This window comes from Carya illinoinensis, chromosome 6 (assembly GCF_018687715.1).
Source record: "Carya illinoinensis cultivar Pawnee chromosome 6, C.illinoinensisPawnee_v1, whole genome shotgun sequence".
In the NCBI taxonomy this organism is placed as follows: domain Eukaryota; kingdom Viridiplantae; phylum Streptophyta; class Magnoliopsida; order Fagales; family Juglandaceae; genus Carya; species Carya illinoinensis.
In genome coordinates, this window is record NC_056757.1 from 24,192,831 (window position 1) to 24,207,146 (window position 14,316).

At 38.1% G+C, this 14,316-nt stretch overlaps 1 protein-coding gene across 1 annotated transcript; it reads right to left on the reverse strand.

Annotated features, from left to right (window-relative positions):
• Positions 1–3,862: 3,862 nt before the first annotated feature.
• Positions 3,863–4,354, reverse strand: LOC122312692 (pectinesterase inhibitor-like). Its single transcript, XM_043127356.1, has one exon. The coding sequence runs from the start codon at positions 4,352–4,354 to the stop codon at positions 3,863–3,865; it is 492 nt and encodes a 163-aa protein (XP_042983290.1).
• Between the last annotated feature and the right edge of the window lie 9,962 nt (positions 4,355–14,316).

Consider the following 14,316-nt stretch of genomic DNA (forward strand, 5'->3'; position numbering starts at 1 on the left):
GCTTCTTCGCTGACAAATCCCCCTGCTATGGTTCTGATTTCCCCTAATTAGGGATACAACTCACTCAAGTTTTCTTTTTCACGGGCTTTCTTCTCTCCTTTTCCTATAGCTCCTATCAGGGCTTCTTTCTCATTACCTTCATACTTGTTCCTCCCTTCAAATGTGGAGATATCTTGGCGCTGCTTGATCTAAATGGTCGCCTTTTCCCCACATGGAGTGGCAGTCATTCGTGTTGTGGGTGGTCAACTGGTAGTAGGTACAGTAGCGACGTATTGGCTGGTTGTCCTCCTGGGCTGGCTGGCGCTCATCCTTTTGGATGGCAAGGGCTAAGCGGTCCAGTTGAGGGGAGCTCCTCTTTTCGTCCATCGTGCAGCCTCCTATCTGCCTTTTCGCGAGCAAGGCTCCTAGTCGCGGCTTTCCCTTCCTATCCACCAGCTTTAGTTCCTTATTCCTTGGTTCGGTTAAGGTGCATAGTGTGTCCTCGGCATTGATGAAGTTATCAGCCTGGTCCATGAACTCCTATACTGCGGCTAGGTTCCTCTTGGCCAGCTCTGGCATGAAGTAGGATCGAGGCCACAGTCCCTCTAAGAGCACCGCCAAGGTGATCTTCTCATCCTGGTCCTCCGCCGTCATGTGCTCCTTATTGAACCTGGTTAGATAAGCTTTCCAGCTCTTGTCCTCTCCCTACTTGATGGGGAAAAGGAATGCTGCGTGGCACCTTCTTCTCCTTTTTGCCATGAACTACATGAAGAATAGGCAGGCCAGCTCCCTAAAGTTTTTTATAGAGCTGGGTGCCAAGGAACCAAACCACACCCTCGCTGGTCCCTTCAAGGTTAGCAGAAGGCTCTATAGACCACTTCCTTGAGAAAGCCATGCAAGGTTATATGCATCTTGAAGATTTCAAAATGCTCGACTGGGTCCCGGGTCTAGTCATACATATCCATAGGGGGTGATGCGAACCCGCGGAATTAGAATTTCTTGAACTCACAATCAATTTGAAAACTCACCCAAGAAAACCAAAATCAAGTCAATGGATGGAAGAATCTAGACCCATTGAGCAACTCGTTTTAAGAACCTAGATTATATTAAAATCTAAACCCACTGAAGAACCTGTCTCAAGAACCCACATTACGAATGAGGAATGTCACAAAGGTTGTGATTTACCTTTGATAAGTTCAAACGTTCAACGAAGAATAAGAAGAGATAAACTCAACTTACAATGAATAAAATTCATCAGTTTTCATAAACTTTCATATATATATATATATATATATATATTAAAATGAGGCTATAAAGAGTATTTAAACTAAAACCTCACAAAATCCTAGGTAAAATAAAGCCCCATCTTCCAAAAATGCCCATGAGTGAATAGTGCAGCAGCTACAGTACTACGCTACAGTAACTCGGCTATAGTAACCTCTTGAAATCCCAGCTCAACAAAATAATAAATTTTTCAACATGCCCTTAAGTCCTTCTCATAATAAAACTAATTATTCTAAACTAATAAAATTAGTCCTTTAAATGAATTAAACAAGTTGAAAGTCTTAAAGTGCCCAAAGCCTTTGAGTCATGTTGTTGCCCCCTTCCATAGCTTATATCAAATTCATCAACACTGGATCTTCATTCTTTAAGCCCATCTTAAATGTTGGGCTCTTGCTACCTAGGTAGATTACACCAATTCATGCATTACTTCATTGCTCTTCTTAGCTTTTGATCTTGTGATTGCCTATTTGGAACTTGCAAAGGATCTCTAAGGTTCGGTCCACCCAGGGGCCCATCAAGGGGGACCCGAAACTTCAGCGGTAGGGGTACCGCCATCACTTCTGTGATGTACGGTAGGCCTGAGCTGACGAGCAACTAGTCTATCGATGTCAAGGTGCCCATTTTTTACGTCATCTCCTCATATTTTCCCTTAAGGTTGCATAGTTTGTTCTACATGTTCTTCCTTTCTTCATCTTCATCATCATCTCCCCCGACGTTTCTGGACCCATGATGCTCACTGTTGATGGGTTCTTCATCCTGCCTTGGTTCTTGGGCATTATCCTTAAGGGCCTGGTTAGCCTCTCTATTAGTTTTGCCATCGTTACTAGTCTAGTTTCCATGTTTGATGATGTTGCTTCCTCCTGGTCTCGAATTGCCTAAGAACAGGTTCTTGTAGGCATACAAAGGACATGCAAAAGTTTTCTAGGATCCAATAGACAACACCACTATTAACGTCGTGTTTCGTATGACTTTGGATTGGGCTCTCCATAGTCCGAGTCTTCGATCTTGAGGCCTACAAACACAAAGAAAATATCAAAAGGGGTGGCTCTTGTGGTGGTCAGGAGAGCCTCCAATGCCAAATTTAGTAATGCTTTTGAAAAGTGTGCAAGAGTGTAGAGAGAATTCAAAGAGTCTAGAATGTAACTCTCTTCTGATACATGGGGGTTCCCTTTTATACCAGGCCTCGAGGGTCAAGTAGCCATACCCTATCGGCTGGGGGGAGGGATGTCCTCCTGAAGTCCCTTCCGCCATACCCATTTAATGCGGCATGGCCCTATGGAGGATGTAATTAATTAATGCAGTGTGATCCTCTGGTGGGCACATTTTATGTGGCGTGATATTTTGTTTCATCTTAGGGTTTAGTCCTGTCGAGATGGCATACTCCCATTCTCTTTTGCCAGGGTAGTTTTCTCGTGCACCTTGGGTAGTGGATTGATCTCTACCCCAAGGCCCAACATTTGTTTATCCAGGTCAATAGCCCTTCAATTGGGTCAATGGATGACTCGACTAGTATGGGCTCCTAGGTATTGGACCCAGCCTCAGGGCCTTTTGGGCCTAGGGGAAAAATCCCCTAACAAGGATGGTGGGTGATTCGGGCACTATGAAGAGGGGTTGGGGCCTAACGGTCACGAGATTGTTTGGTATGTCCATCTCTCATATATTTCCGTGATGATGGTAGGGGCTTCAAGGTGGTTTGGCTGAGGGGAAGAAAGGGTGTGGGAGGATTGTTGTGCTAGATGAAAGGCTCCATAGGTTTGGGAAAATAGATGAAAGGATGTTTGAGGCTTGGGCTTGGTTGATTGCATTAATATGTGCCTCTTGACTGTGAGCTGGGCTGTGGGAAAAGGATTTGGGCCGAGAATAAGGGTAATACCTGTGCGTGCAGAACGTAGGCTTTTGTTAAAGGCTTTTGTAAACCGTATTAATCCTCCAGAATCGAGGTTGATTACTGGCTATTACAATTAATTGGAGTTTTTCCTATTAAAGAATTGAAACATTTTTGTACATCCAATAAGATTCTTGTATGCTTTTTATACCGCAATGTAAAAGAAAAGGAAACGTTAGAATATTACGCATGCTTCAAAAAAAGCTACTTATTTGTAATCAATTTATTTTTTATTAAATAATTATTTCCTTTTAAAATAAGTCTATCGTCACAAATAACTATTTTCATCGTAAATAACTTGTTATAAATATTTTTTTTGTAATACGTGTTTATTTATATATGTACGTACATATATTGTACATATATGTGAGAACTATTATATATATATATATATATGCATGTCCATGCAGGTAAAATTTCTTAAAAGAGAATTTTATCATTCAATAAAATGACCATCTCATAAACAAATTGTTGGGATAGAAAGTTTGTGCATGTCATGCATGATCGATCAGACAGTCACGAGAACTATGCATTTGACTCCTCGATCCATACAAACATCTTCACCCGCATAATATATGTATTCATTAAAATAGCCAAAAACCACAAGATCGATCAAATTGATTCCTCGATCATCAAATTAAGTGTACATATATTTGCATGCATGAATCATGATATCCAAAACGCGCCTAGATCCATCTCTCCGCCCGCTTTTGTCTAGTGAATTAGAGTTGCCAAATACAAGCCATTGCTAGCCATCTTATGGAGGGCTTGGTTCTTTCTGCTCAGTGGAGATCTTCCATAATCTGATAATGCGTCGTCGCAGTCTCCGAAAGCCGACAGTGCAGCCGAGAGGTTAATATTCAGGCCAGGCTTGTCATGCCTTCTCAGGTTAACCGAGCACGTCCGGAGGTCGCCAATTGCATCCGCGTAGCTTTCCCTGCAAACCTCCCCGGCGCCGGACCTTCCAAGCTTGGCAGCCAACCTCTTCGCCCTGTTGGTCTGGGCAATCAGTTGCCTAATGGCTGAAGACATGGCGGCATATGGATTCCTCAACCCCTTTACTGCTGATCGGCAGATGGCGGGATAGTTGGCTCTGCGGCAGAGGTTACCTCCTAAGCCACGGCGAGCCTCAGCCTGTCCGGCGAGGAGGGTTGTGGCCAATGCCAGAATGACCAGAGATAAAGAGGCGAAGTGTTTGATTGCCATGGCTGGGGGTGGCTTGTTTTTGGCTCCAATTACTGAGGAACGTTTTTGGGTCCCTTCGAATCTGTGATAAGAAGATCTCCGCAGCCGGAGTTGGCACGTAAATGAGGGAGACAGGGAGATTTCCATATAAATAGATACAGATACATGGATGGTGGAAATTAGCTGTTAGACATGTCAATGATCAAAAGCCTCAGCCTCTGGGGAGTTATGTCTGTATTTGGCTATTTTTGGTAACCTTAAAATAAAATGTTTGAACAAAACAGACTTGGTAAGTACTTACATGCATTAGTTTTTGAGGTTTACCATGATTGTAGAAAGAAACCATCTTGTCTCTGTAATTGTAGGCTTTTTGTTGTTCCAGGCTGTAACAGTTAAAACAAACAGCCCGCCCAGTCAAACTTAATATTACGTACCTAATTTAATTAAAATAGCTGGTAAAGCTCCTATGTTTATATAAATGCCGGTATATATACGGACGATTTTTCCGATGTTTATTAATTTTTTGAGTTGGTATATAATTAAAATAAATTATTTTAAAAGAGTAGATAACGAAGTAAATAACTAAAATAAGATGAATAATCTTTTTTTTCTTTATTGTAAAAGAAATATTAAAAGAGTTAAGTGGTACCAAAAGTTTTATCTTCAAAGCTCGTTTTTTAGTCTTAAATGTAAATAAAGTGAATGGGTATATTGTCGTAATAAAGACAATATATAGAATATAAAATAAAATAAAATGATAAAATGAAATGATGAGACGTACGGCTCAATAAAATATAAAGAAAATGCTTTTAAAATTATATAGCTAGGTTGATTCACATTCACTTTTTTTTTTTTCTCTGCCTCTAAAAAATAGATAATTCCTATTCGGATTATATATATATATATATATATATATATATATATATTTATGCTTTTTCACTATTTATCAAAATATTGGTTGTGTGATGAAGAGGACAAAATATCACAAGGCCAATGTGATCTGTCAAACCCGACCCATCAAAAGATTACCACTAAAAACATGTGGGAATTAGTGACAAGCTGGAGTAGATAAAGAAAAAACAAATGTGATAAGAAGACAATAGGAGAAGGCACATGTCAAGGGAGAAGAGTGAAAACATGAGAAAAAAAAGATAAAAGTCAGGCATGCAAGGAGATGAGGTGACGTAAAATCAAATTTCTCATCAACTATTAATAGAGACTTAAATAAAATACGACTTCTTTTATACAATTCCTTCAGCTTTTTCAACCTTACAAAAGAGCACCAGAGAGAGGGTCATCTCCAGAAAATAAGTTTATGACCTCTATTGTACAGAAAAAAATAAGAGACTATAAAAAATTGTAAAATATTCATATTATAGTAGATTTGTCTTTCAAATAACTCATAGACGTAGACCCTATATTGAATCACATAAATTTATGTGTCTATCTCTATTTATATTTTTTGTACTTATTATCCATTTACTACTATGGATATACATATAGATACCGAACAACTATTTCAGACCACGCGGGAGCTCCAAACCATATTGATTGAGGCCCGTGTCGTCACCAAGAGTCGCAAATGGCTCTCATCTCCCATTCCATTCTATTGTGTGATTTTTTAGCATTAACAAGTGATGCATCAAAAATTCATTTAATTGTACATGCATTCTATTTTATTTTCCTTGCCTAAATCACGTACAGATCAGCAACGTCTAAAGATACTGAATTTTAAATTTTTTGACATTTTTATGTTAAGTACTTACGTATGGCCGTACGCACGTTTTTATTGAGTTTGCACAAAAGAACTCCAAAGGTTATAATCATTAAGCTATTTTATTTGTTTGCTATTACCCTATTTTGATGTTCATTGTCTCATCTCATGTGCTAATTATTTTGTTAGATCTACTTATATATATAATAACTTCATGATATTGGATTAAGTTTCGATGAATGCTATATATCTTTGAGCTTCTGATGATGAGTTGGCATTGTAAGCTTTTCAAAAAGAGAAATGTTTATGCACAGTATGCGTGCCTTTTTTTTTTAATTTTTATTTAAGTTTAAGGTCTCATTTGGTTATATAGATGAGTAGGATAAGATGACTAAAAACTTGTGAATAATAGTGAAATAACTTATAAATAGCATGAAATGTTTTTAATTAAGATTTTTATGAGATTTTGAGAAATAATAGATAAAAAGTTGAATAAAAAAATTAAAAAGTTAAAACAGCGTTAGAATATAATTTTTGTTTTAAGATTGAAAAAAATGAATTATTTGTCATGTTTTGATTAGAAGTTTGACAAATTAGTTGTAATGATTAGGTAATAACTAGACGAAAAAATTAAAAGATATTTGTATTTAAATAGTATTTAAATGTTGAGATAAGATAAGATAAGAAAGTTTTAAAAATTAGTGAAACCAAACCTGGCCTAAATCTTAAATAGGATGCTGAAAAATGCAACTTAAAAGTTTTTTCTCTTAACTAGCTAGAAAGAACAAACTAAAGAATCTATTTCTGGAGCATTTTGCAAATTAAGGGCATATTGTCTTGAAAATTATACTAACTAGTCCCAGAATATGATAATGACATGAATATTAATTGAAAAACAGTAATATTATATATATACATGAATATTAATTAAATAAAAAACAATAATATTAAATAAATAATTTGTTTTTTATTTCTAGTAATGTCCTTCAAACTTAAAGTGGGAAACTCTAAAATCAGGAAATTGCCAACAGTAAACCAAATTGGGCCCAGAATGGGCCGAAAGGAGTCCTTGGTCACAAACAAGACCAATAACAATAGGCCACAAAGTGGTTTCAGACCTCAAACCATACTCACAATAGATGTTCAAAATCATGTAAGTTGAGAAAGAACTAATGATAAAAGGTCAATTCAGTTAAACCTCAAACAATATGTCGTTTAGACCATAGAAGGGGTATCAAGTTATCAACTAGTGCTGAGTGAAGTGTGTGGCAATTGGTGGAGACATGTAGATTTTGGATAGAAAATGATTGAACAATGGTGAAAATTCGGCGAGAGAGTTGGAGCCATAAGAGAGAATAAATCAAGCGAATTATTTCACGAAACTAGTTACTTAGCATTGAGCCTGGTGTTGGTAGCAGACTCTAATATCATGATAGAATTAATTTAGTTTATAATAAATATTGAAATGGAAAAGAAAAGAATGAGAATCGATCAAATTTTGATGGCCATATTTTTATTAATCTTTTTTAATTGAATACAAAGCATAGATTTCTATTTATAGAAAAATTACATGGAAATGAAATAAGATAAAGTATTTGATAATTATGAAAATAAAATCTCTCTTTTAGGATAATAATCAAGTGATCAAATTCTTGATTTAATATAATCTCTAATCAACTCCATGTGAACAATTAAATCTATATCAACTAATAGATAAAAAAAATCTCCTCTCTATTTTCTCTCTGGAAATAGAGGTGGTGAAAAGCAGTTACAACTAACTGCAGGGGAAAGTGAGTGTAAGGTAGCTATGGTAGAGTCCGCTGTTGGCGGGATGAAGAGCTTGGAAGATCAGTGGAAGAAGCTAAAACTATCAAAGGATGATAGAGTAGTTGTCAATGTTGGTAAGGAGGCTAAGGAGGAAGTTTGGGCACAAGGTGAGCGTAGCCTAGTTGGGAAGATCTGTCTAGAGAGGCTGATTAGTAAGGAAGTTTTATCAGACACGATGAATAAGATCTGGCGTATCAGTAAGCCAGCTGAATTCCAAGAGGTATGTGATAACAAGTTTCTGATCAATTTTCACTTTGTGGCTGATAAGCAGCGAGTTATAGATGGCAAGTCATGGTTATTTGATAACCATTTGTTTGTACTCAAGGTGTTTGATACTTTTGCTTAGCCGAATGAATGGTGCTTTGATTATGAGTTGTTCTTGATCCAGATCCACAATTTGCCTATGTTTTGCATGACTAAGGAGAAGGGATGCTTGATTGGTGAATCCTTAGGAAGATTAATAAAGATGGATATACCTGCGAATGGTATAGGTTGGGGGGAATTTTTGTTGGTCAAAGTGGAAATTCCATTGAAGAGGGCTGTCGTTCAGGGTAGACGGATTAAGGTGAATAAACAGAATGTGTTGGCTAGACTTAAGTATGAAAAAATGTCTCGGTTGTGTTTCCAATGTGGTTGGTTGACTCATGGGGAGAAGGGGTGTATGCAAGGAGGTGAAGGGTTAGGGAATGGAAAGCCTTCTTAGGAACAATTTGGCATATGGCTTAGAGCTTATGGGGGACTTAAAAGAAAAAATTATAAGAAAGTAGAGGAAAAGCAGTCATGGAGGAGAAAAACAAATAATGGTGATATGAGTTGGGAGAGGAGAGTGCTTTTCATGAAGCTACTGGGGAATGGAAAGGCTCTTTTGAGTCTAAAGAAGGGGAGTCAACTGAGATGAAAAGGAAGGAGAGTCAACAGAGGTGAAAAGTAAGAGGTGTGAGAGGGCAAGGGATTAGGGTGATAGTGGAAGGGAGTTAGTGTTGGAGAAGGAACTAGAAGGGGGAGAGGAGAAAATTGCTAACATGAGAAGTGGGGAAGAGCAAATTGGGATAGAAGAAGAGGCTAATGAGGTGAAAGGGAAGGAATCCATAAGATGTAAGGAGGGGGCATTAATTGAGGATTGCGGGGGAACTATGGAAGAAAAGACTAAAGGCAAGAAGACTTGGAAAAAGAGAGCAAGAAAAATGGTTAAACCAAAAGGTCAAGGGATAATTATAAGGAAAAAGAAGAGGTTGCCTAGAAGGGAGGGGAAGGAGCTGGTTGAAAGTGGAGAAAAGAAAGTTAAGAAACTAAGGATGGAAGGTGGAGAAGTTGAAGGTACAATTGTAGTGGCAGGAGCTGCAAGGTAGCCCTGCCAGGATCAATGAGGGCCCTGAGTTGGAACTACCAAGGGTTTGGCAACCCTTGGACAGTTCAGTTCCTTTGTAAAATTGCAAAAGAAAAGTTGCCAAACTTTATCTTCATTATGGAGACAAAGTTGAAATCAAAGAAAGTTGAAGTTGTGCAAAAGAAATTGGGATTTGAGTGTTGTATGGTGGTGGAACCGTGAGAATAAAGTGGAGGTTTGGTGATGATGTGGAAGGATGTGGAGGGGGTTGAATTGTGGAACTACTCACAGTGGTATATTAGTCTATGGATGAAGTATAAAGGGGAGAGTTCTAAGTGGCTTTTGAATGGTTTTTATCAGCATCCAGAGGCTGCTAAGAGGAAGAGTTCTTGAGAGCTTATACAAATCTTAAAACCTTCAACTGAGGTGGGTTAGTGTGTTCTAGGAAATTTTAATGAGATAGTATCTCCAGGAGCGAAATGGGGGGAAATGAAAAGAGGGAGGGGCAAATGGAGGATTTTAGAGATGCTTTATCTAATGGGGGATTAAGTGATCTTGGGTGGAGGGGCATTAAATATATATGGAGTATTGGTCATGCTGATGATTCTTTTGTTAAAGAAATGCTTGATCAAGCTACTACTAATCAAGCTTGGAGAAGATTTTTTAATAAAGTAGAAGTGGAAACTGTGGCAGCTTGGTGTTTTGACCATCTAACTATTTTGCTTACATATTCAAGGGATAGTTTTACTCTTGAGAGAAGTAAGAGAATATTTTGATATGAAATGAGTAGGGACAAGGACGAGGAGTGTGGGGAAATAGTGAAAGGAGTGTGGCAGAGGTATGGGATGGAGGGGAGATGTATTATGTCAAAGGTTCAAAGCAAGCTTAATTCATGTCGACAAGCTCTAGGTTTATGGGTTTCAAAGAAGTTTTCAAGGAGAGGGGCAAAGCTTAAGTCCTTGTCTGGTAAACTCAAAGAACTAAAAGCAGTAGACGAGCCTAAAAATATTACTGAAATTAAGAGGGTAAGCAGTAAGTTAAATGAGTTGCTAAAACAAGAGAATGTTTGGGGGCAGCAGAGAGCTAAGGCTCATTGGTTGCAACAAGGGAATCGTAATACAAAATTCTTTCATACTTGTGCAAGCCAGAGAAAGAAAAAGAATACCATATCTGAGGTTTCTAATTCCCAATGGTGCTTAATAAGGGAGCAGGCAGATATTGAGGTAGCTTTTAAAGAGTATTTTTCTGAAGTCTATACTACCAATAACCCTTCTTAAGCTAATATAGAGAGGTGCATTGAAGATATTGAGCCAAAAATCTCTAATGATATGAGGAGAGATATGGAAGGGACTTTCAGAAGGGAAAAAGTGAATGTAGCTCTTAAGCAAACGTCACCTTGGAAATCCTCTAGCCTGATGGCTTTAGGGTTGGCTTTTTTCTGAAGCATTGGGGGGTTATTGGGAATGATATTGGTTATGCAGTTTTGGAATTTCTAAATGAGGGATCTATGATGGCAGACCTAAATCACACTCATATAGCTTTGATACCAAAGGTGAAGGAGCCTAAGATAGTGATGGAATTTAGACCAATTAGTTTATGCAATATCTTGTACAAACTAATTTCAATGGTCCTTGCTAATCTAGTCAAAAAGGTTCTACATACTGCTATTTCACAGAACCAAAGTGCTTTTATTTCTAATAGACTCATTACTAACAACATTATGGTTGCTTTTGAGTTGCTTCACTCAATGGAGTCCAACCAAAAAGGAAAGACATGTAATATGGTTGTGAAAATTGATATGTATAAGGTATACGATCGTGTTGAATGATCTTTCTTGCAAGCTATGTTGATTAGGTTGGGGTTTGGGGTGAAGATAACTAAGCTACTAATGTTGTGTGTCCAATCAGTAAGCTACTCGGTGGTTGTGAATGGGAGGCCAGGGCAGAAATGTTTTCCTTTGAGAGGGTTGAGGCAAGGTGATCCACTATCCCCCTACTTGTTCCTTATTTGTGTAGAAGGAATAAGTCAAATGTTTATGAGGGCTAAAAGGGAATGTGTGATAAGGGGAGTAGTTGTAGTAAGGGGAGGGTTAAGGGTCAATCATCTGCTTTTTACAGATGATTGTGTGATCTTTGGAAGGGCTACTTTAGAGGAGTGGAGATGTATGTATGCTATACTTGAATGCTATGAGAAGGCCTAGGGTCACAAACTCAATAAGCACAAGACCTCCATTTATTTTAGTAAAAATACAAAAGAGAATATAAGGAGAGAAATTTACAAGGAGGCTAAATCCTATATTTGTGATAGATATGAGAAATACCTTGGTTTGCCTGCCATTGTAGGTAGATCAATATACAATGCTCTAAGGAGACTGAAAGAGAGGTTTTGGAAAAGGATTCAGAATTGGAAAAATGGCTTTTTCTCAAAAGCTAGGAAAGAAATTGTGATCAAGGCTGTTTTACAAGCCATTCCTACATATATGATGAGTGTCTTCAAACTGCCTCAGAGATTGTATGGTGAGATTAAGCAACTCTTCTCTATGTTATGGTGGTCTCAATATAAAAATGATAATGGGATTCGTTAGTGGAAGTAGAGCAGGATGGGGCAGAGTAAATTGGGTGGTGGGTTGGGTTTTAGGCAATTAGAAGATTTCAACTTGGCTATGTTAGCCAAGGAGAAAGTTGAAGGACCCTACTTCTTTAGTGAAAAAAATTTTTAAAGATAAATATATAAAAAATTTCCCTTTCCTTGAAGCTCCTTTGGGTAAATCCCCTTCCTTTATTTGGAGGAGTGTATGGTCTGCATTAGGAGTGATAAGGAGAGGTATGAGGTGGAGGGTTGGGAATGGAAAAAATATTAGAATGGGGACAAAAATGGTTGCCTAAACCTGTTACTGGATGTGTGCAGTCTCAAGTGAAAATTTTCCAGGCTAAGGATCGAGTGTGCAAGCTAATTGATGAGGCTAGTAGAGGATGAAAAGTGGGTTTGGTGAGACAAATTTTTGATGAGGATGAAACTGAATTGATACTAACTTTACTTATTAGTCCTATGGGAGCAAGATAGATTAATTTGAAAACCTTCAAAAGATGGAAAGTACTCAGTGATAAGTGCTTATCATATGGAGCAGCAAGTTAGGAGGCAAAGGGGTGGGAGACCTCAGGGTATGGCAGAAAAGAAGTCATATGGAAGCAAATTTGGAAGCTAGGGGTTGCAGGTGCAGTTAAACATTTCTTGTGGAGACTAGCTAATAACATTTTGCCTACTATGAAGAACTTGGGTCAAAGGAGGGTGGTGGAGGATGCAAAGTGTCTTATCTATTTGACAAATGAGGAATCGATGATGCATGCTATTTGGTGGTGCCATGCGACTACTGATGTTTGGGCTAAGATTGGCAGCCCAGTATAGAAAATAAGGGTCGGAGTGACAACGTTTTTTCACCTATGGGGGGAATTGTACAATGAACTCTCTGCTAATAATATTGAGAAAATGATAATGATTATGAGGAACATATGGCATAGAAGAAACAAATTTGTGTTTGACAAAAAATTCTTAACTCTTGCTAGTGTTGTATAGCTTTCATTTGCAGGATATGAAAACTTTAAGAAGGCTCAAGGGCTGCTAAGGGGTGAGATGAACCAAGTTGCTATCCAGCCAGCTATGAGTGGAGGTAAGGGGTGGAGGAAACCTAGGGGTTTAATGCTGAAGGCCAATTTTGATGCTGCTATTAATGTGTCTTCTCATAGATTGAGAATTGGTGTGGTAATCAGAGATTGTGAGGGTGAAGGTTTTGCTACAAAATATTCTGTTAAGGTGTTAAGTGGTTGTGTTTTTACTGCAGAATGTTTTGCTTTTTGGGAAGTTATGGTGTGTTGTGTGAAGATCAAGGGCTATGGAATGTTATGTTTGAAGGGGAAGCGAAGGGAGTTATTGATGTTGTGATTAAGGAAGAAAGGGATGACTCCAGTTCTAGTCATTTGGTGGAAGTCTTGCAGGAGAAACTTAAATGCTATTCTAGGTGGGAGGTGGATTTCACTCATTGTGAGGGCAACAAGGTTGCTGATCACCAATTAGCTAAAATGGCATTACATTGTGAGGAAGACTTGTATTGGATGGAGGAAGGTCCTAAGATAATTGCTACTCAGTTGAATATAGATAAAATGTATATTGTATCTGATACAAGTTCAATATGAATAAAATGAGGGTTTTTTCAAAAAAAATAATAATAATAGATAAAACAATTATCTTCAAGGTGTTGTAATTAGACTTATGTTATTTTTTTCTTACATTCTAAAACACTAGAACATGGAAAAAAAAAAAAGTTTAAAAAATAGGTCTCCCTCTATCTTTCTTAAAACCCTTTCTCCCCCTTCTCTATAAAAGACCAAAAGCCCTAATTGATTTTCTGCCTAGGGAGAGGGATTAGATGCACTTGCCTCATCTCATTCTCCTCTAAGGTACAACTTTTTCCTTATTCTTTGCTAATTTTTCTTTATTTTCTCCTTAGCTAGGTTGGCAAATGATAGATTTATTGCCCTCTAACCACTTAAAGACATCACGCGTCACACCACATAAGGCCTTAGGTGCAAACCCACAAAAGAGCCATGAACTGCAATCATTCGACTAGTGCTTGAGGCTCATGTGCCTCCATGATTCTAGCACTTTGATAACTACACATCACATGCGGCATCAACAAGTTCTTTAGCCTCACATCTTTAAGATGCATCGTATCTCACTCCATTATTGCCGACCTGTGGACCTTATGCACCAAGATAGTCACTGATCTACTTTGGATGCCATCGAGGATCATGTTTTTTCAGCTCTAGCTATCCAACTGTGTTCCTACTATCCCTGAAAGAGAACACTGAGGTAGTGGATGTGGAGATTTCCTACAAAACACACCAAAATAAACAAATGCATTGTCTTTTTATTGATCGAGGTTTCAAGGCACAATCGATCGACCTACAAGTTGGATCAAAACAAAAAGCCTATGGTGATCGCCTCCTTAGCTCTACTAAGGAATATGGGTCAAAACTTATGGTCATTGTCCCTTTATTTTTAATTTATATTTGCAGTCAAAAGGTGTGCAAACATTTCGCACTTCTTTCAAAAAAAGTG

What these genes read in the sequence shown, in the direction of transcription:
- LOC122312692 (XM_043127356.1), bottom strand. Translation starts at nt 4,354, where the DNA reads ATGGCAATCAAACACTTCGCCTCTTTATCTCTGGTCATTCTGGCATTG.